Here is a 26,983-nt window from a genome sequence, read left to right as displayed (position 1 = left end):
TTCGCTTCGCGGCCCTCTATCGGCTGTAACAGCACTATGTAAGTTTGCCAGATCGGGTAGCGGGTTTGTAGTTCGATGGAATGAGACTAGGGTGACCACCAGTCCCGCGTAGCGCGTGCGCGCACAGCGTTTGAAGCCCAATTCATACGTCCCGCAAATTGAGACTGTGTCACGCATTAACCAATGCTTGCTTAAAAAAAAGTTGGTCGCTCTATGTCCTGTAGCGGGTTGCACCAGTTGAACGTAAGTTCCATCTTAGCTTAGTTCTAACGTAAACTGGCACTACGTTGAAGTTTACGAGCTACTAAAATGTATCGGGTTGCACCACGCTAAATAGTTTCAACATAACACTAAGTTATGACTTAACTTACACCCCCCTCTCCCTAGGTGTAAGGTCTGTCATAGGTAATTTGTTAACATGGTTTTCTCATTTAAATGGTGGGAATGTTACATTTAACAAAGTATAAGTCGAGAAGAGTGTTACATACGCAACCCGATGCACACATTTAATTTTCTTGAGCAGTGTTGGAATGATGTTTGTATTCACTGGAAATAATATGGACCTAGCAGTAGCCTACAAATAGGCTACCAAACATCTACCTATCATTACCACACAAAGCATACATTTCATTGCTGTGGACTGATCTGTTATCAGAGATTTCATTAGCCATATTTGAAAGTGTTAATGTTACCGTTAGCTTCACTAACGTTAACGTTAGCTATCCACTGCATAGCCTACGTTAGACCAAGTGGTGGCTGAAATATTCCCAAAGCACATATGCAACAAAATAAAGTCTGTTATTTACAAATATAGGGTTATTTTATTCCATACAACAAAGTAATTGCGGAGGAAGTCAAACTTAAATGTGGCTTTATCATACAACATTATTTACAGTGAACGTTAACGTTACCCAGAACACTGAACAGTTTTTTTCCCCTGCGCTTTTTTTTAACTGTTCCTGTGGTGTTGAGCAACTACAATTTTCTTTACAAACTTCTTGAATTTCCCCTTGGGGATCAATAAAGCATCCATCCATCCATCCATCCATCCATATAATTTACTTAAAGTTAATAAATTGTAATGAAAAATAAATTAAATTAAATAGCTAAAGTAAATCGTAAGTGGAAGTGCACATCTGTCAATTCATTTAATGTTCAAAGTATTATGAATCTTTATTTAGAACAAAATACACATGGCCTATTCATGAGCATACATCAGCAATTATGCTACACATGTTTAGGGGAATTAGGGCATTATTAATATACCATAGAATAGAATATAGAATGTCTTAATTTCGTTGTACCTGTGACAATGACAAATAAAGTGCATTCCTTGTTCAGTGCAAAAGTAGCAATAAATAAGTAAACAGCCATGTAAGGTGGTATGTGCTAGAAATGGGTAAACCAGTGAGTCTGCCCATGAGGTGGGGGCAACGCCGCGCCAGGCAGTGTCCCACATTGTCCCTCAGAAACATACCCCTTGTCCCCCCTTGGGCTTATTAGCAGGTGGTCACCCTAAATGAGACACAAGAAACAAATTTGACTTGCATGATGTCGCAATACATCGTACTTTCATAAAATCATGCAACATATTCTACCTTGTCTATGGACATCGTTATTTGCAAAGCCGTTGCTGGATAAACAAATAGCGTGCGTGCGACAGAGGAAAAGTTCTTTGGTGTTGCTTTAAGCGAAACTAAATTTCAGGACCTCGGAGAGCGTGACAAATGTGCTGTTATATGCACAAGATCGTAAAATGCCCTTTTAAAACTGGAGTTATACATTTGAACGAAACAAAAGTTCCAGGTTTTCATTGAAAGACCATGTGGCCATATCTTTCTCCCAGTAAACAGCTGTAAACGTTGCTTGGGAATCCAAGCATGTGCAGCATTCTGATAACCCAGAACAGAGTTAAAACATCGAGTTCCATCGTGTCCTTGGACGCTCCAGCCAGCTGAGTTGACAACCTTGCAGTTAGCCAAATGCTCATATCAATTTGGCAACAGAAAGCATATCTTTGTTGTTAGGCAATGGTTCGCTTTCTGTGTGCTTAAGGACTGTTCTAACAAAGTAAAAATCTATTTTTTCTTTAATGTAATTGCAAATGTTTCCCCCAAAAAATATGTTCCTGTTAAGATCCCAAATATAGGCATGTAATTAAAAGGGGGGGAAATGCAGCTTTTGATTTTCAGCTTTGATCCCTATCTTGCTTTTCACTTCGGCTGCTTTATGTCTATAATTTGTAAGGGTAGGCATACCTTACATCGCCTGGTTCCAAATAAGGCTTTGGCACTGGATTCAAACAAAGAAAATGTAGCACACTTCAGAGAGCTACTTGTTGATAGTTCAGCGTAGCCTAAGTCAGACTTGCATGATGGAAAACAGAAGTCTGCTTTGTGTCTGGTGCTTATGGTCAGGTAGCTTTTTAACAGCACAATCATAGCTGGCTTCCTTTCAGCCACTTAGACACTCGTTCAAACCTCTTCTGAGTTTTCGAGGCATAGAAAGTTAAATCCATTACCAAAATGTTTCCCGCAAGTTTTATGAAGCCTCATGAGGCGGTTAAGAATTTTACCTCACGAGTCATCTACTTGTTTTAAACTGTCCTTGCTGGTTTGTTTACAGGGACAGACTGTTTCTGAGAAGGGAACAGACACTAGGCTGTGAGGCATGCGGCCTGGGTGCCAGGTGGGATAAATCACATTGAGAGGGGAGTTCTTCATGCCCCCATTCCAGTAAACAGGCTGCTGCACTTCCACCCAATAGTGCTACTTCCTGTCTGTGCCAAATGTTTTCTTTTGTTGACAATTGTTATTTTAGAAAACAAGTAACTATTTTTTTTTTAGGTCTCCCACACACCATCTTCTTATTTTGTATTTTAACAATGTAATAACAATGTCTCTTTGTTTTGAAGTATTTAATGTGGTGGTGATGGTAGGGACATACCACCTCAGTAAACAGCTGTTCCTTATGTTTGTAATAACCTCTCAGTGGCCCCGAACTCAAGTAGGGGTAATGCACTTTCTTTCAGTGGAAGTAGAAGGTCAGTAGTCATAAGCACACACTTGAGATTAATATGTGACCTCAGGTCTTCAACAAAGAAGCATCCAAGGAAAAGGAAAATAATCACTTATCACTTAGGCCAAACATTTTCATGAAGTGCCATTATTATAACATTCATTCAAGTTTACCAAATGGAAGACTTACTAAATTTTACATTGGACACTGTGCAATGCACCTCATTTTCAAATACATATTGAGATATTCAGAGATTCATGCCGATATCAAGGGGGGGTCATCTGGTGCTAATTATTATCTCTGTAGCAGTGATATGAAATGCCATGCGAGCTGATAATCAGACCCAAGGAGGTGGTGTAAATGACAAAGAGAAGGGGCCCTAGCACTGAGCCTATAGTGGTGTTTGTGGTGAGGTAGTGAGATGCGGAGAGCTATTCGAGACAAGATACAGTACTGTACGTAGAATGAACACCCCGTGAAGAAAGGGCAGTTAATGTCCATGTTTAGGAAAGTAGGATGCAGTGGTTAACTGTATCAGAGGCAGCTGATAAGGGATCCAACGTGCATGGGATCCATGTAGTACACGTCAGGTGCTTGGATACTACTCTCAATGAGAGGGGGAAATAAAGAAAAGGAGTCAGGTTGAGAGGTTGAGACAAGTTGAGTGGCTCGGCTGCTGTTGGCCGCCACTTTTTTAGTGAAAGATGAGACAATGGTATCGGCTGTAAGGGTGTAGCAGGAGGAGATGAAGATGAGGAGATGAGATGAGTAGTGTTTTGAAGGTGGAGAAACATTAACTGGGTGTCAGTGACACTGTTGATCTTATCATTGTAAAAAACAGTCTTTGGATTTGAGACTTTTATTCTCTGCAGCTCTGGTATTCAACCAAGGGTGAGGATGGTTCAGTCAAGCAGGTCTGAGGGGATCCAGAGATGAGCTCAGTGAGTGTGGAGCAGAGTGACTCTGTGGAATCAGTCATCTCTAGAGAGGAGGATGTGCTAGGTGGAGGTAGAGCGTAGGCAACAGGAGAAGTGGGTTGGAGACAGGTTTTGGAGGTTGCGGTGGAATTAGACCATAGATGGAGGAACAGAGGGTTCTGACAGACACATATTGAACCAGATGAAGTAGTGGTCAGATACATGGAGAGGCATGACTGCTAAGGGTATCTGTGGCATGGTTTCGAGCGAGAACGAGATCAACCTCTTTGCAAGTTTTGTGTGTGAGGGCCGCAACCCTCCGCCTCGCTGTCCAGAACGTGGTCACACAGGCCAGTTAATATGACAGCAGCAGCCACCAAGAGTATACATAAATAAATGAATAAATAATTATTATAATAATAATTATTATTAATTCATAATTATGAATATTTAAATAAATAATTATTATAATGAATAAATGAATAAATAATTATGAATATTTAATAATTATTATAATTAATAAATGGTAAACAGTAACAAGTCAAGTCAAGTCAAGTTTATTTATATAGCGCATTTCATACACAGAGGTCATTCAATGTGCTTTACATAAACAAAACCAAACAATAATTATTAATAAATAATAATAAATAAAAGCATAGAAGGGCAATATAGTCAAAGAATAGTTCAAAGGTAAAGATCATAATAAAAAGAAAACATAAAACACAAGTTAAAATCATTTAAAAATAAAGAATAATTAGTAAGCAAAAACAAAGGCAAAAGTAGTAAAAAAGTAATAAAAGACAATGTAGAATAATTATCAAGGCAGATTCAGAATTTGGCACAGTTAGCAGAAAGCATCTGAGAACAGTTTGATCTTAAGTCTAGATTTAAAACTGGCTACAGTTGGGGCCTTTTTGATGTCATCCGAAAGTTGGTTCCACAGCTGAGCTGCATAGCAAAAGCTGCTTCACCAGTAGGTTTTACTAGCAGGTTTTTCACCTGGGACCTGAGAGGATGAGAAGGTGTGTACTGCTGAAGCATGTCTGACAGGTATTTAGGTCCTGCTCCATTTACTGATTTATAAACAAGCAATAGTGCTTTAAAGTCAATTTTGTGACTTACTGGAAGCCAGTGAAAGGACTTAAGAATTGGAGTAATGTGGTCAGTTCTTTAAGTTTTTGTTAGAATCCTAGCTGCTGCATTTTGTATCACCTGAAGCTGTTTAATAGGAAGGCCTGTGAACAGTCCATTGCAGTAATCAACCCTGCTGGAGATAAATGCATGAATGACAGCAACATCAACATCAAAAAATTGCAGTCAAAACAATGTGTACATTTATACAGCAAAAGTAAACATTGCTTCCTGACTTCTGATGCCATTTATAACCAGTTTGTAAAGATTAGGTGAAGTTGAGAGTAACAATAGGAATCCCTGATCAATGTTATTGGTTAGGTTGGACTGCTGATTTCAAAGTTAACGCAAGGTAAATGCCTATTATGATGCTAGGGTTGGAAACATTTCCCAATTGTGGGTACCCATATTACATTACATTACATTTGGCTGACGCATTTTTAGCCAAAGCAACTAACAACATGGTAAACAGTTTAAGTTTTAAAAGCAATTTTCAACAATTTTAGGACAATTTAAAAAACGGTAGAGTACAGTAAGAATAAGTGCATCAGTAAGTGCTGCTTTTAACAGTTACGTGTCAGTTCAAGACGGCTGGTAAGTGCTAGGATCAGTTGTGCATATGTGTCCAGAGGTAGTGATCCTACAGTACTTGTCAAATTGTGTGTGTTTGTATATTGGCCATTGAAGTGCCATGTTTCCCCATGTCTTTCACCAGCAAACTTCTAACAGTGCCAGTCAGGCTCTTGGTGGTATTTGCAAGGATTACTAGCTTTTAAGTTTTCACCAGAACTTTATTTTCTGATCAAATTCAAATTCAAAACTCCTCAGTGGTTCCATGTTAGTGGAATGAGTTGTCCAGTGCTCTCCGTTCCTGTGATAGTTTTGGGTCTTTCAAGAGAAGGTCTAAGTTGGTTTTATATTGGACGTTGGATATTCGACACATTCGAAAAATCTATTTAGCACTGACTACGAGGGTCGAGTTTGTGTCAAACCAACTTTAATATGTAGAAACAAGGCCTGCCTATATTACACAAAGCTTCTTTTGTCAAAAAACCCATGTTTTGATTTTATGAAATTTTTATGCTAATAAAAGATTTCAATCTATTATGCGGCTTCACCTTTTGACTTACCCATACTAAAACACATCACCTGAACTCGGCTTACTGCCCTTTCTAGTACACAAAGCTTTTTCCCTAAAACCTAGTCTTTGATTTTATACAATTTTAAATGTTTCAAATCTATTATGCAGCTTGCCCTTTCGACCTACCCATGTCAAAACAAATCTGGTGAACTCGGATTACTGCTCTATATAGTGCACAAAGCTTCTTTTTCCCAAAAACCCACTCTTTGATTGTATAAATATTTTTAATATAAAAAAATGCTTTAAATGCTTTAAATCTATTATGCGGCTTGACGTTTTGACCTACCCATGTCAAAACACATCTGCTGCACTCAGCTAACTGCCCTACATAGCACACAAAGCTTCTTTTTTTTCAAAAACTCACTCTTTGATTTTACTGTATATACATTTTTTGCTATTAAACAATGCTATAAATCTATTATGCGGCTTGACCTTTTGACCTACCCATGTCAAAACACATCTGCTGCACTCAGCTAACTGCCCTACATAGTACACAAAGCTTCTTTTTTTCAAAAACTCACTTTTTGATTTTATATAAATTTTTTACTATTAAAAAATGCTATAAATCTATTATGCGGCTTGACCTTTTGACCTACCCATGTCAAAACACATCTGCTGCACTCAGCTAACTGCCCTACATGGTACACAAAGTTTACTATTAAAAAATGCTATAAATCTATTTTGTGCATTCACCTTTTGACCTACCCATGTCAAAACACATCTGCACTCATCTAACTGCCCTACATAGTACACAAAGCTTCTTTTTTCAAAAAACTCACTCTTTGATTTTATATTATTTTTTTACTATTCAAAAATGCTATAAATCTATTATGCACCTACACCTTTCGACCTACCCATGTCAAAACACATCTGCTGCACTCAGCTAACTGCCCTACATGGTGCACAAAGCTTCCTTTTTCCAAAAACTCACTTTTAGATTTTATATTAACTTTTTACTATTAAAAATGCTATAAATCTATTATGCGCCTTCCCTTCTCGACCTATGTCAAAACACATCTGCTGCACTCAGCTAACTGCCAAATTCCAATGTGTCAATTAGGGCAGTGGCACCCGAAATTCAAATGGACGCCACAGGCAAACCGTTTGAGATATTGACCTGAAACATCAGATTCCCTTGTTTGGTAACATAAGGCATATTTTCAGCGAAATCTGATGTACATGAAAATGTACATGATACCCCGATATTGGCTGTTTTCACATGGAATGACCCAAGAGTGGGTTATTGGAAAAAAGAAGCTTTGTGTACTATGTACGGCAGTTAGCTGAGTGCAGAAGATGTGTTTTGACATGTGTAGGTCAAAAGGTAAAGCCGCATAATAGATTTATAGCATTTTTGTAATAGTACAAAATTTATATAAAATCAAAGAGTGAGTTTTTGGAAAAAATAAGCTTTGTGTGCTATGTAGGGCAGTTAGCTGAGTGCAGCAGATGTGTTTTGACATGGGTAAAAGGTGAAGGCACATAATAGATTTAAAGCATTTTTTGATAATAAAAAAATTCTATAAAATCAAAGAGTTGGTTTTTGGAAAAAAGAAGCTTTGTGTACTATGTACAGCAGTTAGATGAGTGCAGATGTGTTTTGAGATGGGTAGGTCAAAAGGTAAAGCCGCATAATAGATTTATAGCATTTTTGTAATAGTAAAAAATTTATATAAAATCAAAGAGTGAGTTTTTGGAAAAAATAAGCTTTGTGTGCTATGTAGGGCAGTTAGCTGAGTGCAGCAGATGTGTTTTGACATGGGTAGGTCAAAAGGTGAAGGCACATAATAGATTTAAAGCATTTTTTGATAATAAAAAAATTCCATAAAATCAAAGAGTTGGTTTTTGGAAAAAAGAAGCTTTGTGTACTATGTACAGCAGTTAGCTGAGTGCAGATGTGTTTTGAGATGGGTAGGTCAAAAGGGGAAGGCGCATAATAGATTTATAGCATTTTTCAATTTTAAAAAATGTATATAAAATCAAAGAGTGAGTTTTTGAAAAAAGAAGCTTTGTGTACTATGTAGGGCAGTTAGCTGAGTGCATAGATGTGTTTTACATGGGTAGGTCAAAAGGTCAATCCGCATAATAGATTTATAGCATTTTTTAATAGTAAAAAATTTATATAAAATCAAAGAGTGAGTTTTTGAAAGAAAGAAGCTTTGTGCACTATGTAGGGCAGTTAGCTGAGTGCAGCAGATGTGTTTTGACATGGGTAGGTCAAAAGGTCAAGCCGCATAATAGATTTCATCATCATCATCATCAACCGTTTTTTATTCAGGGAGAAATTGACTGAGCATCAAGCTCTTTTACAGCAATGCCCTGAGTTACAAAACAACAACAATAATCAAAACAACAAAACAAGAGCAATAAAAGATACAAAAGGCAAATAATAATAATATTAATAATAATAATAACAAAAATACAAATAATAATAATACATAGAAAGAAAAGAAGGGGAATGTATAAATAATAATAATGATATAAAAGGTCTAAAATATCAGTCAAAGAACATTGTGCAAAAGAACATTGTGCAACAGCCATATCATCAATCATACCCTTGAATTGGTCTAGTGACAAAAACCTATCTAATTTCAATAACTCTTGCAATTTGGTCCATTTATTAGATGCAAAAAATGTAAAAGCTAATTTACCAAATTCAGATTTAATTTGAGGAGTTTGAAGAGATACAAAACCCTGTGAGCGTGTATTGTGGCAGATTGATTTTATGTTCAGAAGAGATGGTAAAAAGGTAACTTTCCCAGTAATGCCTTATAAACAAAAAGGAGGCAGTGCCTTTCCCTCTTATCATAGAGGGAAGACCATCCTACATGTTGGTATAATTTACAGTGATGAGTTTTAAACCCATCTCCAGTTATAAAACGTAGTGAACTGTGGTTAACGGCATCAAGTGATTTCAGAGTGGAAGGGGCTGCATGCATATAATTTTAAATTTAAATTTAAAGCATTTAAAGCATTTTTTTACATTAAAAAATATTTATAAAATCAAAGAATGAGTTTTTGGTAAAAAGAAGCTTTGTGTACTATATAGAGTAGTAATACGAGTTCACCAGATGTGTTTTGACATGGGTAGGTCAAAAGGGCAAGCCGCATAATAGATTTGAAACATTTAACATTAAAAATGTTTATAAAATCAAAGACTAGGTTTTAGGGAAAAAGAAGCTTTGTGTACTAGAGCAGTACTAGGGCAGTAATCTGAGTTCAGGAGATGTGTTTTAGTATGGGTAAGTCAAAAGGTGAAGCCATAATAGATTGAAATCTTTTATCAGCATAAAAATTTCATAAAATCAAAACATGGGTTTTTTTGACAAAAGAAGCTTTGTGTAATATAGGCAGGCCTTGTTTAAACATATTAAAGTTGGTTTGACACAAACTCGACCCTCGTAGTCAGTGCTATATAGATTTTTCGAATGTGTCGAATGTCCAATATAAAACCAACTTTACCACGGTGTCTAAAGGCATATCTGTTCAACAAGTAGGCTAAGCGCTTCTTATGCGTTATGGTTTGTATAGTATTGTTTATTTTCATTAGGCTTTTGATTGACATTGTTGTTTTTATTGATATTCTCCTTAATGTAGTGTAATGTACCATGCTATTGTTATTGATATTATATTATTGATTGAATGGACATTATTGTTTATTATTGCTATTTTCCTTCATTTTTATTGTTTACTTTATTAGGCTGTTGATTGAATTGATACCCCCCCCCCCCCCCCCCCCCAACACCCTGGCAGAAATTATCACATAGTATTGTGTTGACTTTCTTGTGTGCAATTTGTAAAGTGTCACCAAAATTTGAGTTTGTTTGTAGACCTGCCAGGCAGGTGAAAGCAACTTATGACCAACGCACGATGTCCCAGGGGCAACGGTCTAATTGCTGGTTAGTGCCATCCTTATATCCTAGATCCGACGCGGGGTTTGGCGGTATAGGTGGAGGAGGTTGTATTTGTGTGGTGCAGTCGATATTGTGGCTTGGCTATAAGGGATCGTTCATGTTTTGAAATTATGATTGAAACTCGCGTTAGTGTTTATCTAGGCTACATCAGAGACAGATGACATATTACTGTTCTGGCTTCCATAAAGAACGCATTTGATTTAATGTTTTGTGTTAACACCGGTGTAGGCTACTTAAGAAGGTCCAATTGCTAGCACGATTGTCGAAGTTACCTCCAAACTTCATAAATCCTGCAACCCTAGAAACCAATTGAGGATGGGGTGTACCTTGACGGTGCAGGACAAGGTGGCACAGGAGAGGAGTAAAATGATTGACAAAAATTTACGGGACGCCGGAGACAAGGCATCGAGAGAGGTTAAATTGCTTCTCCTGGGTAAGAATCGAGTAGGCTACGATGTTTGATTTTTTATGGTTGTGTGGTAGGCCTAAGTGGCTGTGGCTGGTCAACAGTTATCTTATATTACAGTATCTTATATTACAACAAATCGACATGCGTTCAAGTAGCCAATATCCGGTAAGTTTAAATGTTCTGTGTCACCAAGATGTTCCTAACACAAAACGGTAGCTTACCAATGCTACCCAATGTTCTGGAAATCTGAAAATAAATAAATAAATAATACATAAATGGTGACACTGAAACAACAAAAGATAAGGCCAAGGGAGTGTGTCTTCGATTTGATTGGTTGGCCAGAATCAATAAAGAGGCTGTATAGCCTAGATGAATAGATCATCTTTACATCTCATACAGCCCTATAGATAGGGATGTTATTTTTTGTTTATGTATATCTTCCCTACTGCAGATTGTAATACGTGCTTTATGTAGGCCTACACTTTGAGATTCTGTGTTGGAAAAGGACTGTAAAATAATGTTACAATACTAATCCCCATGATTTGTTAAATAGGCCTAGATTCCATATTGGTCATACATCTCATTGCATCAGAAAGTGCTAATACATGGGCCTGCTGTGTTTTGGAAAACTATTGGTAAAGCAGGTTACTAAACTTCTGCATTTGTTCACTTTTTATTTTTTTACTCCCAAACGTCAAAAGTGCAGTGTAACAACAAAAAGGGAAAATGAATCTGCTGACTAAAGTTCGATTTCCTTTGATTATTTTTAATGTAGTATGTTTGGGTTTGGAAAATCATCGTATTTAAATAATTCATTTGATGCAAAAAGAGTGAAAAGAATTTTTTTGTTTTACAGGAGGTAGAAGGTTTTGTCTGTAAGGTGGTTCAATGTAATTGTCCTAAGTCCTAATTGATCAATAAAAGGAAAGAATGCATTAATAATGATCAGTTTTCATCTTGATAACTGTGAAATAAGAGCAGACCTGAACGTGTGTTTCTGTAGCATCTCTAGTTTGTGGGAACTTAGAACATGACCTCTGCAATGAAAGAGGCATATAGCCTTTTTTCCTTCAATTTTCTTTCTTTGATCACACAATTGACAGTTTTTGTTTTAGCTGACATCTTTGTGTGCTGTATGGGCTTTAGTAGCTGGTTCTGGTGCATAAATGTTGTGTGTGTTGCTGTAACAGCAGCCTGTGGGAGGTGGAGCTGGAGCTCTGGCCTCAGCAGAAACCCGTTCCCCCTCAGGCCTATTAAGATGCATGTTTGACCTCTGTTGTGTGGGAGCTTTGTGTCATGTAATGTGTGTTACCCTGCAGAGTTGCTTAGGCAAGGCAGTCCTGGTGTGTATATGCATATGTGTTTGTCCTGTGAGATTCTAAATGGCAGCCTCGTTGATTCCTCTAAGGAATGAGATGCCTCAGTGGAGATGGGTAATTGAAATGGTGCATGCTCAGATGAAATGGTGCATTCTGCTGCCATGGAGACTGCTCCAAAACATCTCCAACAATAAAGTCAGGACTGTTGGGTTTAAAGCCAGAAAAGTTGAATTACTGATGCAGCACAATGTTCGTCGGTTGATAGACGCAAGAGCCAGACCTTTTCCATTATGCACACCAGAACAAAACAGAACACCTGAATTGCACACATCACACATTTACACAAGGTAAATCAAACAGGGCTGCCAAAAGGAGAAAAGAGTGTAATAAACCAACCAACCAACCAACCAACCACACACACACACACACACACACACACACAGTGTTCCAGCAGGATAGGTTCAGTGAGTTCAATATCTAAGAAGTTCCGTTATGCTGTTGTCTCCCAGCCCTCAACAAGCACAAACAAATACGTCCTCTTCCTCCCTCTCCCCTTCTCTCTGTCTATCAATCACACATAAAAGGACAACACCTGTCAGGAGGGGAGGAGAAGCTACAGTAGGAGACTCAGGCGGGCAGACACATTTATACATACATCTGTGAGGATACAAAAAAACATATTAGCAGAGTAAGCAGCCATGCAGCATTTATACACTCAAGGACAACACTGTCATAAAAGGTATACATTATACATACAAGGATGAGTCAAGCAATAAAACGCTGAACATCGAGAATGAAAATTTAGGACCAACGTTTGGCTCAAGATATCAGCTGTACAGTCAAATTCAGTCAGCTCATGTCCTAGAACCACTTTGACATATCAGAATTATTTGAATAATTGTGATTAGCAGGTTCTGAAGATGTTACCAATCTATATTTTATGCAAAAAAATCAAAACAATGAAAAATGCGGATAAAACTAGGTGGGTCAATCAATTAGATCTGGGTGGAGTTGATGAATGTGCAAGAAATAATATGTCTTGATTTTAAATCATTTCTGAGATTTAAGCCAAAAGGTGCAATCATTTGTTACAGTGTTCCCCTGTGGCAGACAGGAGTTTACGTTTGCCAGGGATCAGTGCCACAGTGCCTTGAGTTTTTGGCTCCCCAGACATTGTTGTTGTTGTATCTGTCAGAATTTCTGTAATTTCTTAGAATTATTTGGATATCTGTTATTTTAGCATCTTTGTTCCTCTTTTTGTTTGTTTCCCAGGTTCGGGTGAATCAGGAAAAAGTACCATTGTAAAACAGATGAAGTAAGTTCAACATTTATCAACTTGATAATTCAAAGATGGCATACCTGGGATTACTTGCAGAGCCATTGGCTAGTAGCCTAATTAAAACACCCCCTGTTCTATTTGCAAAAACAGTTTGTGTTTGTTACTTTATTATTACATTGCTGTCAAGCATGTGGTTCTCTTACTATGACTGCCGCACAAGAGAAGTGGCGGTCATATAGGTTTAGTCAGAGTTTTTTTCCTTTCGGATTTATCTATTTATTTATTTATTCAGTAATTTTGTGTCAATTTTGTGGCATGCATAGATACACACACACACACACACACACACACACACACACACACACACAGACACACACATGTACAAACACACACACTCGCACGCACACACACAGAGGCACGCACACACACACACACACACGCCCACACACAAACACACACACACACACACACACACACACACACACGCCCACACACACACACACACACACACACACACACACACACACCCTATTACCCACACATACACACTCACAAGCGAACACACACACAGAAGCACACATATACACAAAAGCACACACACTCACACAAAAGTTGCAAGAGTAGGAGATGGAGACAAATTTTTTTTTTTTGCGGAGAGAATGAGCAGGACTGCACGGCGATCATATATTTAGGAGCAGCCGTGGCCTACTGGTTAGCGCTTCGGACTTGTAACGGGAGGGTTGCCGGTTCGAACTCCGACCAGTAGGCACGGCTGAAGTGCCTTGAGCAAGGCCCCTAACCTCACTGCTCCCCGAACGCCGCTGTTGTTGCAGGCAGCTCACTGCGCTGGGATTAATGTGTGCTTCTCCTCACTGTGTGTTTACTGTGTGCTGAGTGTGTTTCACTAATTCACAGATTGGGATAAATGCAGAGACCAAATTTCCCTCACGGGATCAAAAGAGTATTTATACTTATACTTATTGTGTGCGGTACATCTAGTTTCACTGTGTTTGTGTCATGTGTCTCGGATAGAATCATTCATGAGTCGGGCTACTCAGAGGAGGAGTGCAAACAGTACAAAGCAGTTGTCTACAGCAACACCATCCAGTCCATCATAGCCGTAGTCAGAGCCATGGAGCGGCTGAAGATAGACTTTGCTGACCCAGCCAGAGACGTGAGTAGGCCTTCTGCACAGCAAGAGAGGGTGATACATGTTAAGGATTAGTGTTTTTTTTTTTATTAGTTATGCATGCACAATTGTATTAAAAATGTATTGTGTTCAAATTGATGGGGAATTCACACATCTAAAATGTGCTAATTGTCCAACTTGGTATCATGAAGAGATGTGACTGTGGCGCCATTGTGTCCAGGATGATGCTCAGCAGCTGTGTGTGCTGGCGGGCTCCGCAGAGGAAGGCTACATGACTGGAGAGCTGGCTGGGATCATCCGCCGCCTGTGGAACGATGGAGGGGTGCAGTCCTGCTTCCTCCGCTCAAGGGAGTACCAGCTCAATGACTCGGCCAGCTAGTGAGTTTTAGGTGCTGTGCTGATGGGCTCAGGCCCATGTCATCGCTGTCTCTCTTACTGCATGTGACTTCTCTTCTTTGGCTAATTCATGTCAGTGAGCTGTACTAGAACAAGATAAAAATCAAACTCAAAACATAACTTTTCAACTCTTACAGTAATATCTGAAAGGAACAGAACAGTGTGTGTGTACTTCACGTTCTCCAGTTTTTCAACCCCCCTCTCATCACCCACTATTATGTCTCCTCTCTCCCCTAATTCCTCCCTGCCCACCCTCTCTAGCTACCTGAATGACTTGGACAGGATATCCAGTGGCAGCTACGTCCCCACACAGCAGGATGTTCTGCGGAGCAGGGTGAAGACTACTGGCATCGTGGAGACTCACTTTACTTTCAAGGATCTGCACTTCAAGTGAGCTCATGAGCACAGGGGCTTATTTTCCTGTCCAGCATGCACCTGGTGCCTAATGGGAACAAGGGAATGACAAGAGACCCACACGACTGAAAAGCTGTCATCATCAGAAGTACATTTAGATCAGGGTCCCCATCCTACAGAATGTCCTACAGGGTCCCCACTCTGATCTAAATGTACTTAGATAGATAGATAGATACTTTATTGATCCCCAAGGGGAAATTCAAGATGACTTATGATGATGACAACTTTTGCAAGACAGTTGGCCTCTGGTTCGATTCATAAATACAAAAAAGCAGCTTAGAAAAAACATAAAACTCTTTGGTTACACTTTACTTGACAGTATCGACATAAGAGTGACATGACACTGTCATGAACATGTCATAAACAAGTCATAAACGTTTATGACATAACGCTTCTGTCATTAAGTGTCATTCGGTTTTTGTCATAACAAGTTAGGGTTAGGATTAGGTTTAGGGTTAGAGGTTAGAGGTTAGGATTAGGGTTAGGGTTAGGGTTAGGTGTCATGTCACTCTTATGTCGATACTGTCAAGTAAAGTCTTTAAACAAAAATTACTTTTTTGCCTGATATGAAGGAAAATTACACATAATAGTACAGTCAGGTGACATATTTTGTTGAAGTAAGGGGCAAACCAGTGTTCCTAGTTTGTGGAGATGCACTGATGAGCAGTGATGGAAAAGGCCAATCTTGAGCTTGAACACAGCTTAAAACATTCTAAACTCAATGAGTTTCAAAGTCAGTGTGCTTGTATAAACACTCTTCAACAGAGTTTGGGTACATAACAAACAGCTTTCACAAGACTGCATTCTGACAGAGACAATGTTATTGTTATGTAAGCTGTCTTTTGACATCAGAAGCCTTGCAAGAGAAGCAGTTCCAGACATTTCATTAGAGCAGTCAGTCTGATACAGTATGTGTTCAAAAAATGTGAATGACACTTTGATGATGTTATTGAACATTAGAATGGCCCTTTATAGGAAAAATGTTTCCAACCCCTGATAGAGGAAGTTAGAGGAGTATTACTCTTCAGTCTCGAGCCTGCACATTTGAATAGTTGCAGTAGATGCAGTCACAGATCATTTTGAAGTCTATGGACTTTTTTGCCCACATACTAGATCTGGTAGTGAAATGCAACTGGTCACCTTTAATGTGTTGCTTGTATTGTATGAATGGTTGGTACACAGTCTCACTCCCTACTCGTCAAAGGTCTGACGCATGGTCAAGGGTTCTTGGCGTCAAATTCCAACGAGAAAGGTGTACCTTCTGCGTTGTTTTCCGACGTGGGGGTCCGTCAGATAGACATTCATGTTAATCTCTCATCGTCAAATATAGACGAAAGGAAATAAATGTCCATCAAAGGTGATGCCGTCACGTTAGACTAATGATTTGTTTGAAATGATCTAAAAACAAAAATCGCAGACCATCAGAGCCATAGGCTACCTTAGGTTACTTTGATCTTGCATAATTTTATTCAGCTTTAGTGTAGGTAACGTAAGGTAAAATAATAATAATAATAGTAACAATAATCTCTAACTAAACTAACACGTGCATATTTCTGTATTGCGACCATTGTAGCCTACAGTTGTAACAGCGTGTAACAGTCGTTTTACTCCCCGTATGCGCTCATTATAATAGGCTCTGCTCCCGCCTAGATTCGAACTCAGAACTGCCTGAAAGTTGCAGACCTGTTCTGGAAATACGTGCATTAACCCACTCGACTGTCAGACAACGCTATCTGCTTCGAGTAGGCCTATTAGGTAGGACTGTACAGTCCTCAGTACACAGTACGGTACAGTACACTCCTCAGAGTGAGACTGGGTTGGAGTAGGCAGGGGCTGCACATGTGTCTGTAGTATAACACCTCCCTTGTCCACTCTTGTAGAATGTTTGATGTGGGGGGCCAGAGGTCTGAGAGGAAGAAGTGGATTCACTGCTTTGAGGGAGTGACTGCCATCATCTTCTGTGTGTCTCTGAGTGATTATGACCTGATGTTGGCTGAAGATGAGGAAATGGTAAACATTCCATGAGCTTGTCACTATGTTAATATGTTAGTATTAGTAAATGAAGACACAACAAGATATAATAGCTTTTATAGATAGATATAATTCATTTAGATAGCTATTTGTAATGCAGCAGCAACTTATAACTATGCTGACTTGATCTTCCTCATTTTGACCTTGTTAGAACCGGATGCACGAGAGCATGAAGCTGTTCGAAAGCATTTGCAACAACAAGTGGTTCACTGAGACCTCCATAATCCAGTTTCTCAATAAGAAGGACCTGTTTGAAGTAAAGATCAAAAGGAGTCCTCTCACTATCTGTTACCCAGAGTACACAGGTAAGCTAAAGCATTTACTCGTATCCAACCCAAGAACATGGCTTTGCTCTATAGCCATAGTTCAGTAGTAGATTAGTTGTAGAGCATTGCAGCAATGGAGATCAGAGAAGACTCATTTCCCAGTGATCAGAGTTTTAGAGCTCTACTTTGTGAATAAATTAAATATATTCAAGATGGGGGAAAAAAAGCTTGACATTGTTTTGTGAAAATTATACATTGACAGTAAAGGAAAATGCAAAAACATGTCTGTTGTATTACCCTCATAACCCACAGGTTTTAAGAATATGCTAATTTTGAGTTGCATATAATATACAGTACTACTACAATTAAAGCCCCTTAGCTGTTCTGAAGTCACTGGAACCTACGGCCTCTTGGAGCCACACTCATGCAGTTGCCACACTTTGACACCACCTGTCATCCAGTCAGGTTATTATCAGATAACAAGAAAACCCAAATACCCTTGAAATATCTAGGCTATGATGTCATTTTATATTAATGAGAAGGGGCTTTCTTCCAAAGAATGTCATTCAGATGTTTGACATATGTCACACTGACATAAAATTGACAGTTTTAACATCAACTTAGAACATGTGTATTTGATGGGTATTCAATCCAAACTGCCATTACTGTATTATTATTATTATGTGACACATTGTGTGTCTCTCTGAATTTGAGTAAACAATAGTCTGTGTCATGTCAACATACTGTGCTAGCTAGCATTGCTAAACATGCCACCATCTTGTGCTTTTCAGGAGGGAACACATATGAGGAGGCCGCTGCTTTTATCCAGTCTCAGTTTGAGGACTTAAACAAAAGGAAAGACACTAAAGAGATTTACAGTCACTTTACTTGTGCAACAGATACCAAAAATGTGCAGTTTGTCTTTGATGCTGTCACTGATGTTATCATCAAGAACAACTTAAAAGATTGTGGTCTTTTCTAGATTTAGTCATCTTGTGGTGAGTGCTCTTAAGAGGAACCAAATAATGATGAACATTCTACTTTCTACTACTTCCGTAACACTAGGGTTAATATTAGATTTTGGGTTAGGGTTTGGGCCCCTATAGTTAAGGTCTTTTATATTGTGCATTGTAGTGTTGTCTTTTCATGTAGAGGACATTAGATGGAGAGACTGGTCATTAGATTATTTCTACTGACCCAAAGAGTTAACTTTGTTTGACTCCAAGCAAAACTAGAATTCACATTTGCCTTAGGAGACGCACATAAGAAAATTAATCTCAATTTCTTGTCCGATATGTCCATCTGGTGAAATCATGTGTGTTGACAATTGCCTCACCATCCTTGTGTGTAACCATCACATACTGGTATGTTTTTTGATGGAAGAGATGCTAACATTAGCATAGTATACATCACAATGCCTTGTGATATATTTTATAATTAGATAATTACATCATGTTTCTTACACTAGTTGATGTAAGCTTTCTTCTCACTTTGGCAAAGACCGCACAGCTACAGTTAGTGGCAAATTTATAGTACTGTGCTGTCGCCTCCATCTAAACATCTACCACCGTTGTATAACCAAACACACTTGTCTATAAAGAAACTCATGCAGTTGTTGAACATTATTGGGCTGTGCCATTTATATTTTTTTTGTCCACACTTTGATTCCGATCTGTGGAATCCACAGGGAAGGGGAGGTGACCAAGCCTCCAAGGATAAAGTGCCTCAGCAGTTGGTCCTGAAAATGGTAGTTGGTGACTGCCGTGTCTGTGAATATCAACATGTACCACCTAGGTACTCATGGCCTGTAAACACACTCATGAGTTGCGTGAACCATGAAAACCCTCTGCTGGCCTACCATAGATGTTACTGGCTGACTATGGGAAGGCTGCAAAGCTCAGTGCAGCTGCAGTTCCACACAGGGTCACCAGGGTGTGCTAACGAACCAGACGCTCAGCTGAGACAGAGAAGCAATCTAAACTCTCCCATAGCTGCAGTCTAGTGCAGTTATATCGCCTCACTGTGCAGGTCATGCAGGTCATTAAGCTTCAACCATGTTTTCAGGAGATAAAGCCCACAGTCTCATAGATTTGTGTGACAACACAGCAATATTACAGGTGAAAGTGCATAGTTTTAGAAAAGAGGACAATAGTTGTAAAGAAGTGGGCTGTTATCAATTCCCCTTGGCACTCCAAATGATAGTCATTAAAACACCATTGTTGATGCGATGTTATTGGTTTGATAAATTAAAAAGTAAAAGTGGGGTTTAATGATACAATATAACCAAATCGACAATAGGCAAATACTGTATCGCCTCTGTCTTTGTTTAATAGTTGTCTATCTTTGTACACTGAAAAACACATGTATAGCTGAATATTTTGCTTTACAATGATCTGTGCACAGGATTGAACTTAGGTTTGATATTGTGCTCCAAGGGACAGCTCACATATTCAAATCTAAATCCCATCAGTACAATCTAAGGATGTCACTGCCCTCTTCTGGTTAAATCTCTCCCACAGCAATTTCTCTGACTTTGGGTTTGAGGTTGACAAAAGTTGATTATATAAAATAGGTCTTTCATTCAGTAGCCTAATTAATTAGATGATTTGGTAAACAAATTATACGCATGGAAGGGCAGAATGTATTGTCTGTATGCACATACATGCAAAAGAAATGCATAACGAGTTTCCCCTCTTTTATTATAATTGTGTGGAAGATCCCCCCAGTTCACACATAATGATCACAAAGCATGCAATGCCTACCTCTATAGCTCTACCGTTTTATAAACTTTTGTTATTTTTTTACCATGCTTTTATCTTTTTTGTGTGCTTTTGACTTAAGTTGTTTTTTGGTTTTTAATGTAGTCTGTTGTTTCTGTGCCTGGCTTTGAATAGTCCTGTTGTGTCCTGCTGTAAAGCACTTTGTGCTTCTATGCTTGTGCTGCACATGAAATTATTAAATGGAACCAAAAGGACTACAAAAGGACATGATCAATACACACATCTGTCACATGTTTTTTAGCATTCCATTATCCATCAGTAATAGTGGATTGACTCTCCTTCAATTCTAGCTATTTATGTACAATTTGAATGAAATCAACAGGGTTTCAAATGTATGTCCATGTTAGTGCAACAAACAAAGTCACAATTGGAGAGGTAGCTAGTTAATAGCCTCATTATGCTTGGATATATAGCTGGTGGCACAGGGCAGCTGTCAAGAGAAAGCTGAAATTGCATTTGCATTACATGCAAATTGGTTCCATAGGCTGTAAGTACAAATACCATTGCAACAGGATGCTTGTTTAGGTTCCCCATTCTCTGAATTTTGGACTGAGTGCAAATTTAAAAACATATCTAAAAATAACGCTGGGAGCATTACGTAATATGTCCAATTGAAACATCGGTTTAAATGTCAGTGTCTTCATCTTGTTTCTACAATTCTAGGCTCTCCAGTGAAAGATCATGACCCACATAAAGTGTGTTGAATTCTGTTCCAACACCTGGTTTATACAGTTGATCTACCTTGGGGTTCACTTGGAAGCTGACTTAGATCACCTCTCCCTCGCCACCTGGGACCAGTTGTTTTGGTTCATACAAGAGTTTCATTGCTGTGTTCTCACCTGCCTCATGCCAACAAACACCGGGTCAAGAGCTCGGCTGAAATGGCACAGCTGCAGTCGCACTGTAATTCAGAGTGGTGCAACTCAGTGGAGCAGACTGCAGTTCTGTGCAGTGAGTGAGCTCGTTTGTTATTATAGTCTACTACAGTAGCCTATTGACAGCCACAATTGAGCACAATACCTGTTGGTCAGTGTATCAAAAGAGGGTTGGTGCAGAACACTATTTCACATTATATTTTTGGTAATCAATTGATATAAATGAATCTTATTGTTGTCATATAAGCACACACAGCTCATTAGGGTGTGGATGACGTCCCTGTGTATTGTAATGAGTCCCAGTAGTGAATAAAGATGTTTACGATGCTATTCTGTACATAAAAAAACAGTGCTACAACATTACACCAGAAATGTAGTCAGTCAGTGACTTGTCATGTTCTGTCAATTTTATTATTTGTGACATAAGCATAATAAGGCAAATATACCATGCAGTAATATTGTCATTTGTTGTGATGTGTTCTTTTGTCCTTAACAGGGTATCAGCACCAATAAGGCAGCATTGTATTTAGAGTTTTCAGAATTAACTGTCACTGATAAAATGTAGATGAAAGTCCTTTTTAAGAGCTTTCACTGAAATTACTGAAATCATTTCTTTGGTTTCACTGGTGTGATGCAGGGAGAGCCATGGCATATTGAATTGAATAGATGAATTAAATAGATTAAGGATAGATGATGAGGAAGGAAATTAATTTAGCCAGTAAAGGCTACTTGAACAAAATAATTAAATACAATATTTTCAGAAAAATTGTGTGTGTGCGCGTGTGTGAGAGAGAGAGTGTGTGTCTGTGTGTGTGTGTGTGTGTGTTGGGGATGATCAGGGGGCTCAGAGTCGGGATCAGTGGAGATGATGTTGCGCAAATGATTATAATTTACGTCAAAGACCTTCTTGCATGTGGTTGTGTCATAGACGTGGTACAATTTGACTTCATCCTCTGCTTTTCGTTTTTGCTTGAACGTGCTTTCCCCCCTCCTCCAGACATCACATCCGGGTCACTGGCTAGTTTCTGCGCGTGTGAAGCTGGTCCACCATACCGTGGCGTATTGCAGCCCCGAGTCATCTGCGCAGGCTGCATGTTTCATGGACAGCCTACTATCACTGGTGTCCAGCGGCAGCGTACTGGAACTGAAGGGCCCTGGACTGGTGACAGACCAGACCAGCAACGCTTAGGCGGGCATGAGCGACGGTCCTATGGGCGCATGTTTATAGGCTAGTCATTTTTAGCGATGTCAAAGAGCCTGAAGAAGAAAAATCACTGGACCAACAAAGTCCACGAGACGGTCCTGTCCAGAAGTAAAGAGGGAGAGCTGGGGTTTGATTTGAAAGGGGGCGCGGAGAATGGGCAGTTTCCATTTTTGGGTGAAGTGAAACAAGGTAAGGTGGGCATCCAGAGCGGTAAACTGTCCCAGGACGAGCTTCTTCTGGAGGTCAACGACACGCCGGTGGCCGGGCTCACCCTCAGGGATGTACATGCCGTAATCAAGCACTGCAAAGATCCCGTACGTCTGAAGTGTGTGAGGCAAGGTGAGGTGGCAAAACAGCGTAAACATTACTGCGCCGCCGCTCGGCTGTATGCATGTCTGACCTGACTGTGTAGCCTACTGAGCTGCTGTTGTAGAATACAGAACACAGAAGCTAGCTATCGTTACGGTCACGGCGATTGATGAGATGTTTATTAGGGAGAATGTGTTAGGCAGCTGATACAAATGATGTGAACCAGCACATTCAAGATACATTTCAATGAATATATTTACGAGTAAGGGGCTAGTCTTTGCTGAATCACATTTGCATTTTTGTCAGTGGGTAGGCTACCGTTGGAATAAGCTTTTGGTTGTTGAATTGCAGAGCTCTCATGTCATTACGCACTGGAGGTGTGTTCAACTGGAAGAGATACATGCCTAGTGGAAATGCCGGAGGCGTGCTATCCACATTTGTTGGCTATTTTCATTGATCCAGTAGGCCTACATTGCTTGGCGTCAGGGAATCTTCACATTGGCCATACTGACTAGAGAAATAGTCAGAAACATCATACACGGTCAGAATTGCAATGTTGTTCCATCAACTATAAGGGTAGCTCAGCAGAGATTGAGTACAGATTCAGATAGCGGTGTTCTGATCAGGATGATGTAGCCTACACCTGGGTCCTGACACCCCACTCTGTATTGCATCTGGAATACATCCCTAAGATCACAGTACAATTGCTGTAAGCTTGCTGTGTATGTGTGTGTGTGTGTTAGACTGTTTAGTGTCAGCTAAAGGACCCATAGGTCGTGCATGCATGGGCCCTGGCTTGTGTATTGTGAAGTCAATGGAGAAATTGTACTCTCTGGGCCAGACTGCCTTCAGAGTCAGTTGATATTTGGGGATCAGATTGGAAGGTGACATTGAAACTTTACTGATTTCTTTACAGACTGATAATTTAGGGAAGGATACAATTTCATGTCCATAAGAGATTTATATTGGTGTTACATTATCTGTGGAAGTGCGTTCTCTGAAGTCAGCTATTTGAATATAGGAGAACACTTGGGGTCTTACTTTTGTGGGTGTAACAAGGTCTGTCTATGAGACTCACTATCTTCAAGTAGCTTTACAGTTGTGAGATTGTGTGAGTAGATGTGGTTGCATGAAGACACAGGGGTTTGATGTAAATGAGGTCATTCAGGATTACACGACATTGCATTGTAGACCTGACTCACAACTAGGTCTAATCAATGACTATAAAAAGCATGAAACGCATGGTGTCATGCTCTTACGTTATAAAGACATTACGTACTATTGGCAAAACTCTGTTTTGTAATGGTTGGCATTAAATTTCTGCGAAATTGTTAGCCTTTCTGATTTAATGCAGTAACATTGCTGGAATTCTCCTTTAACATAGTCAAAGCAAATACATCTTGTAGATCTTCAGTGACACATTCGAGATTTTATGCTTACTGTTAGGCTTCTTGAATTTCCCCTTGGGGATCAATAAAGTATCTATCTATCTATCTATCTATCTATCTATCTATCTATCTATCTATCTATCTATCTAGGCTATATCAACTTATGGGCTTGCTATATTCAAACCTATAGGGGACTCTAACTTGAAACCTCAAGGTGCATTTGCGAATACACCTCTGTGTTGCAGAAACCACACAAGTAGAACAGGCAGTGATGCTAATATTTACTCATATATTGACATGTCACAGGGTACAATCAAAGCAGTGCTGGCTTATATCTTGCTGTTTTTGCTAAGTTTCACTGTAGTATCTTGAGTTAGGCTACATAGTCCTATTATGAGAGAGGCTAGACCAATGATAACTGTTTTTAAAAAATATATATATTTTAAACTAAACGTCTTACTTATATCACCCTAAAGCATCACAATAAAGAGTGCCACATCGTAATTCTTCTACAAAGTTGATCATATAATGAATATCAGGTCTTAAGGATGAATTTCAGAAAAAGGTTTACATTCCCATCAGTTGTAAGGCACAGTAGTGGTAAAAAGGGGCTTGGTATGGGGGAAGCAGGAGTTGGAAGTATGTCATTTATATCAAACTAGGGCAAAATCCACCAGCAGTTTGATTTCCCCAAATAAGGGATGAATAGCAAACGATGGTGGATGGTAACATATGCAGCGAAAGAGTATCTACAGTAGGACTACATCTCAAGGGACTAACTGGTGAGACTCGCTTGGGATTATTTTTTTTATTTAAGTGAACAATATCTTTTGAACAACATATCTTTTGAACAACAGCATTATACTTGTGTACTGTAAGCTGTCCTCTTACCTTCCTGTGAAAATTGAAAAGGGTCAATTAGGTCATTTTTTGAATGTACAACCTGATTGCTGTTGTCTGTTATACAGTGAGGTGGTACGCATCAGGAGTTAATCTGACTGTGAGTGCTCCTTTTTACATTGATGTTCGTTGGAGGATTGTCTGGGAGATTTTCCACATCTTCAGTGGTGGAAAATTTGCCTTTGGATTTTGTGAATGTTTTTTTGTGATCCTGTATGATGCAGTTATGGATGTAATGATTACCGGTATAATGGTAAACCGCGATAAAATGTTGACGATAACAATTACCGCTTTCTTTTCAAATATCATGATTATCACGGTTGATTACCGCGGTGTGGAAACAGTGTGTTTAATCCTTCCCAGCTACATCCGAGCCTGCTTTTGACATACAGTAGGCCTGGTACAATGAAATAAAACTGGTACCCTACTGATTCTGTTGTCTAATTGATGGTTTTAACTACGATTCGGATTAGGCTACCCCTGATTTTAAAAGGCGGAACATTTTCACCACAAAATGTGCACTGTATCATGTAGCCACTCTGCGTCTTTTTATGTTCGCGTCCACATTAAATCCATTCCACTCACGTTGTCAGGAGAATACAGTAGCCTAAAGTTTTATTTAGAACACTTACTTTGGTCTCACTCATTGGATCCAAATAACAGAAATAGCAAACTGCAAGTTATGGTAGGGTAAGTTAAGCTATAAGCACATAGCTTAAACATGAAGAAAAAAGTGAACAGGACACTTTTTGAAACTATTTCAGCTTGTGTAGGCCTGTCAGTGCTTTCTGAACATATTGAACACACTTTTAGAAATACAGTGATAATACCGAAAACCGTGATAATTTTGGTCACTATAACCGTGAGGTTAAATTTTCATACCGTTACATCCCTAGATGCAGTAGTGCTGAACACCATCTTTGCTATGATCACTTGATTCATTTTGATTGTTCAAAATCAAAAAGGTAGAAAAAGGTATCATTTGGATAGGTGTATTTAGGAACATGTATCATTTGGATAGGTGTGTTTGAACACAAATCATTTGTATTTAGGAGCTCATGACCTGATAACCATAGACTGCTGGGGTTGTCCTAGTTGCGTATTTCCTGTAGGTTCATGTAGATTAACATCATTGTGAATCTGAATGCATGCACACATGGTTGCAAGCTTGTCCTGTTTATTTTTGAATATTAAAATATAGCGCAAAGTCAGGAACGTTCTGAGCTTGTAATATAGGATTTTACCAACTGGAATAACAGTTGATATCAAATGTGTCAGTAAATAAGCAATATGCTGTCCCGTATGTCTAAATGTGAAATAAAAATTAGCAAGCGCTTTACCTTTGTTTTGAGAGCATATCCACAAGGGAGCATTGACAAAACAGGTTAGATGGAGTCTCTAAGCGTCATAAATAGAACTTTTCTGCTCTACTTAGGAGTCCATCTGTTCTGAGCCTTGTACAGGCATTGAAGTTTATCTCCCATGAAGGTAGTCTGCTCTTTGGAGACTCTGTGAACAGTGATTTGGCCATTGAGAGTTACAAATCTTAGTATTAATTATGATCTCATTAAAGCACAGAGGGAGTGACACATCTAGACACGTTGTCATGTTCTAGAGGCGTATTAGGCCATTCATTGTGAGTGTCTAAAAAACATTATTTCTTTAGATGTAATAAAGTAAATCATTTTTTGTGAGTGTGTGTATTTGTGCACATATTATAGAAGTCTTATACAAAATTCATGGTCATATTTTGAGTTAATGGTTTTAGTCTGGGTGGGATTTAATTATAAATTGTGCTACTGAAAACTGGCCCGCATCTTTTTTAACTACATTATCTCTTCTCAGCCATTAATCCCATATTATTTTTGTTAAAGGAGAGCCTTGAAACACTGGTTTACTAACTAAGTCATCAAAGCATAAATATGTTTAAGCACATCTATATTTAGCTGTTTATCTGAAATGGTGACATTTCAGCCCATATCTCACCCTTCATCACTTACAGGATGATATCACTTACAAAAAAGGTTCATTTGGATATGATTTTGCCATTGTATTTGCAATGTGTGTGTATTTTTCAGATATTCATTGATACAGCATAAAATCTGTAATTAAGTGTGCTCGTTTGTAAGATCTGACAAAATT

At 38.9% G+C, this 26,983-nt stretch overlaps 2 protein-coding genes across 9 annotated transcripts in view; both read left to right on the top strand.

Annotated features, from left to right (window-relative positions):
* The first annotated feature begins 169 nt into the window (after positions 1 to 169).
* On the top strand, positions 170 to 19,228 carry gnaia (guanine nucleotide binding protein (G protein), alpha inhibiting activity polypeptide a). 3 transcript variants are annotated; one of them, XM_042110550.1, is made up of 9 exons: positions 170 to 243; positions 2,626 to 2,688; positions 13,122 to 13,164; positions 14,161 to 14,302; positions 14,499 to 14,656; positions 14,936 to 15,064; positions 16,969 to 17,098; positions 17,271 to 17,424; positions 18,177 to 18,795. In XM_042110550.1, the coding sequence occupies exons 3-9, from the start codon at positions 13,160 to 13,162 to the stop codon at positions 18,365 to 18,367; spliced, it is 909 nt and encodes a 302-aa protein (XP_041966484.1). In that variant the 5' UTR covers positions 170 to 243; positions 2,626 to 2,688; positions 13,122 to 13,159; the 3' UTR covers positions 18,368 to 18,795. The 3 variants fall into 3 exon arrangements, with proteins under 3 accessions (XP_041966484.1, XP_041966483.1, XP_041966482.1); XM_042110549.1 differs by lacking the exons at positions 170 to 243; positions 2,626 to 2,688 and adding exons at positions 10,354 to 10,554; positions 19,073 to 19,228 and having other exon boundaries at positions 18,177 to 18,383; XM_042110548.1 differs by lacking the exons at positions 170 to 243; positions 2,626 to 2,688 and adding an exon at positions 10,354 to 10,554.
* A 2,834-nt stretch (positions 19,229 to 22,062) lies between these two features.
* Positions 22,063 to 26,983, top strand: part of magi2b (membrane associated guanylate kinase, WW and PDZ domain containing 2b) — a 61,510-nt gene continuing 56,589 nt past the window's right edge. For all 6 annotated transcript variants that reach the window (XM_042110537.1, XM_042110538.1, XM_042110535.1 and 3 more), the window contains exon 1: positions 22,063 to 22,583. In XM_042110537.1, coding sequence (XP_041966471.1) covers positions 22,286 to 22,583 — 298 coding nt within the window. In that variant the 5' untranslated portion in view covers positions 22,063 to 22,285. The remainder of the gene's footprint in view (positions 22,584 to 26,983) is intronic.

This window comes from Alosa sapidissima, chromosome 11 (genome assembly GCF_018492685.1).
Source record: "Alosa sapidissima isolate fAloSap1 chromosome 11, fAloSap1.pri, whole genome shotgun sequence".
Classification (NCBI taxonomy): domain Eukaryota; kingdom Metazoa; phylum Chordata; class Actinopteri; order Clupeiformes; family Clupeidae; genus Alosa; species Alosa sapidissima.
This window is presented reverse-complemented; position numbering and strand designations above follow the sequence as displayed.